Source organism: Otolemur garnettii, unplaced genomic scaffold (assembly GCF_000181295.1).
Source record: "Otolemur garnettii isolate 467f Iridium unplaced genomic scaffold, OtoGar3 scaffold00100, whole genome shotgun sequence".
In the NCBI taxonomy this organism is placed as follows: domain Eukaryota; kingdom Metazoa; phylum Chordata; class Mammalia; order Primates; family Galagidae; genus Otolemur; species Otolemur garnettii.
In genome coordinates this window covers 4,568,611-4,571,343 of record NW_003852495.1, presented here as the reverse complement: position 1 = coordinate 4,571,343, position 2,733 = coordinate 4,568,611, and the positions used below count along the sequence as shown (strand labels likewise).

The 2,733-nt window shown below is 43.3% G+C and overlaps 1 protein-coding gene across 2 annotated transcripts in view; it reads right to left on the bottom strand.

Annotated features, from left to right (window-relative positions):
* KIAA0355 (KIAA0355 ortholog) overlaps positions 1-2,733 on the bottom strand; it is a 50,141-nt gene that overhangs the window by 28,035 nt on the left and 19,373 nt on the right. For both annotated transcript variants that reach the window (XM_003796080.3, XM_023516932.1), the window contains exon 6: positions 2,252-2,410. In XM_003796080.3, the coding sequence (XP_003796128.1) occupies positions 2,252-2,410 (159 nt within the window). The remainder of the gene's footprint in view (positions 1-2,251; positions 2,411-2,733) is intronic.

Here is a 2,733-nt window from a genome sequence, read left to right as displayed (position 1 = left end):
AAAAAAAAAAAAAAAAAAAAAAAAGATTTCCTGTTCAAGGAATAGCCATTGTTGGACCAGACAGGTGTTTCCTCTTTCCTCCCATGCCCAGAACCATAACCTCTAAAGGTTGTCAGTCACACACAAAGGTGCCCTGCAATCAAGGGGTAGAGAACTAGGAAGAAGTTTCTGCTCTCTGAATAACATGGAACTTTTTAAAAAACCTATGTTTTCTTAAAACAGCCCACGTGTCCTGCTGCCTTTTACTTTGCAAACTCTTGTCTGGAGAATTCTCTGGCATGGTTTTCCTAGTTTCAGCTAAATAGTCACAGGGAATATAGATCAATCTCCTAACGGCAGTGGGCTTTTTATAAGTTCTAAGGATTAAAGGAGAACAAAAATGGCAGTGGGCTCTTGCAGGTTTCAGCAGGACATCTGTTGTTTATACTTCTCTTGGGGGTTCCTTACTGAGGAATAGACACTGAAGGGATGTGACTCACCACTGTGGACAGGCCCTCTCATCTGGCCCTCCACAGCTGAGCACCAGCCTGAGCTGGGCCACTGGGGCTCTCACCTGCTGGAAACAAAAGGACTGCATCCTCCCAATGGTTCTTCTCATGAATAAAGTAGAATCTGACCAAAAAACTGTTCTTTAATTTTCTTAATCTCTAATTAGTTTCCTCTAACCTCTGACTAAAATGCCATTATCATTACTAGAAAGAAAGATCAAGGATACAAGGTCAATGGTGCCAAACAGAAAGCTAAATGGTGACTGCAGATGCTCATCTGACCCCACCCAACTTTGGCAAAAGTGTTTCTTTTTTCCTCTGAAAGGTAAAATAACCAAACGATTGTGTTGTTATTACTGAGATAGGGTCACAGGGTCCGCTCTGTTGCCCAGTTAGAGTGCAGTAGTGTCACCATAGCTCAATACAAGCTTAAACGTCTAAGTTCTAGTCCTGCCTCGGCTTCCCAAAGTGTGAGCCACCATACCTAACCCCAAAACACTATTTTTGGCTCGGTAGCGATAGCTCAACCAGCTAAGGCGCCAGCCACGTACACCTAAGGTGGCGGGTTCAAATCCCCAGCCCGGACCCGCCAAACAACAATGATGGCTGCAACCAAAAAATAGCTGGGCGTTGTGGTGGGCGCCTGTGGTCCCAGCTACTTGGGAGGCGGAGGCAGGAGACTCGCTTGAGCCCAGGAGTTGGAGGTTGCTGTAAGCTGTAATGCCACAGCACTCTACCCAGGGGGACAGCTTGAGGCTCTGTCTCAAAAAAAAAAAAAACAACACTATTTTTGAGTTGATGCTATTCCGGTACCACTAAGAAGGAGACAAACAAAGAGCTAGATATAAAGTAAATGGAGTCATTACACCAGCATGCCCAGGGAACTGACACCAGGAAGAAGAGGAAGAGTGAACCATGTGAAGGTCAGAGGAAAGAGTAATTTCAGGTAAAAGGGGCATTAAATACAAAGGCCTGAAATAAAATAAAACTGGGCATTTTGGGCAACAATGTCCAGTGTAACTCCTGACTAGTGGGCCAGGTCAAGGGAACCTGTCAAATCATCACTAATGTAATAGTTTCCTTAAAATGAAAAATGCCGGCCAGGCACAGTGGCTCATGTCTATAATCCCAGCACTCTGGGAGGCCGAGGCAGGTATATTGCCTGAGTTCACAGGTTCAAGACCAGCCTGAGCCAGACTAAGACCTCATCTCTAAAAATAGCTGGATGTTATGGCAAGAGCCTATAATCCCAGCTCTTGGGAGGCTAAAACAAAAGAATCGCTTGAGTCCAAGAGTTTGAGGTTGCTGTGAGCTGTGACACCATAGCACTCTATCCAGGGTGACATAGTGAGACTCTGTCTCAAAAAAAAAAAAAAAAAAGGTGTGTGCCACACCTTTTGGGGGCAGGACACCATTGTAAGAGGGACATTACCTAACAAATGCAATCAGTGAAACCTGGTTTCTTGTACCCTCAATGAATTCCCAACAATAAATTAAAAAAAAAAAAAGAAAAGAAAAATGTCTACAATATCATTTTGCAACTAGGTCCCCTACAAATACGTACTGTTAACCTGTGAGGGGGGAAAAAGGATTTAAAAAAAAAATCTTACTATTCTTTTACCTCTTCTATCTGGTCTAAATTCTGCAACACTGTAGATCTTCATAAATCATTCAGTATTTTCACTATACACCTACACCACATTCTCCAGTGCTCCACCTGTCTCCCTCTACTCTCCTATCATGCAACACACACACTCACTCACCAGTCCAGCTTGGCCAAACAGCAGCTGCACAGCTGTCTTGCAGGCACCCCGCCATGTGGATGGGCAAACCTGGTTTAGCACTTCAGTCACAGGAAAGTCATCCCTGGATGTGATTCCATTATAGCAGCCTGTTTCCTTGATCAGTTGTAACATCGTATGCTACAGATTGGTAAAAAGAGAATTCACACCTCAAGACAAAGCCATGCAAGGTTCTAAAACTTACAGAAATGCATTTACACAACCATCCTCAAGAAAAAAGCTTTTAAAGTACACCCTAATCATATCATTTGAATTCTTTTTTTTCTAGAGACAGAGTTTCACTCTGTCACCTAGGCTGGAGTGCAGCGGTAAGATTATAGCTCACTACAACCTCGAACTCCTGGGTTCAAGTAATCCTTTTGCCTCAGGCTCCCTAGCAGGTGGGATTACAGGCATTGCTACTACGCTCAGCTAATTTTTTTTTTTTTTTTTTTTTTTTTTTT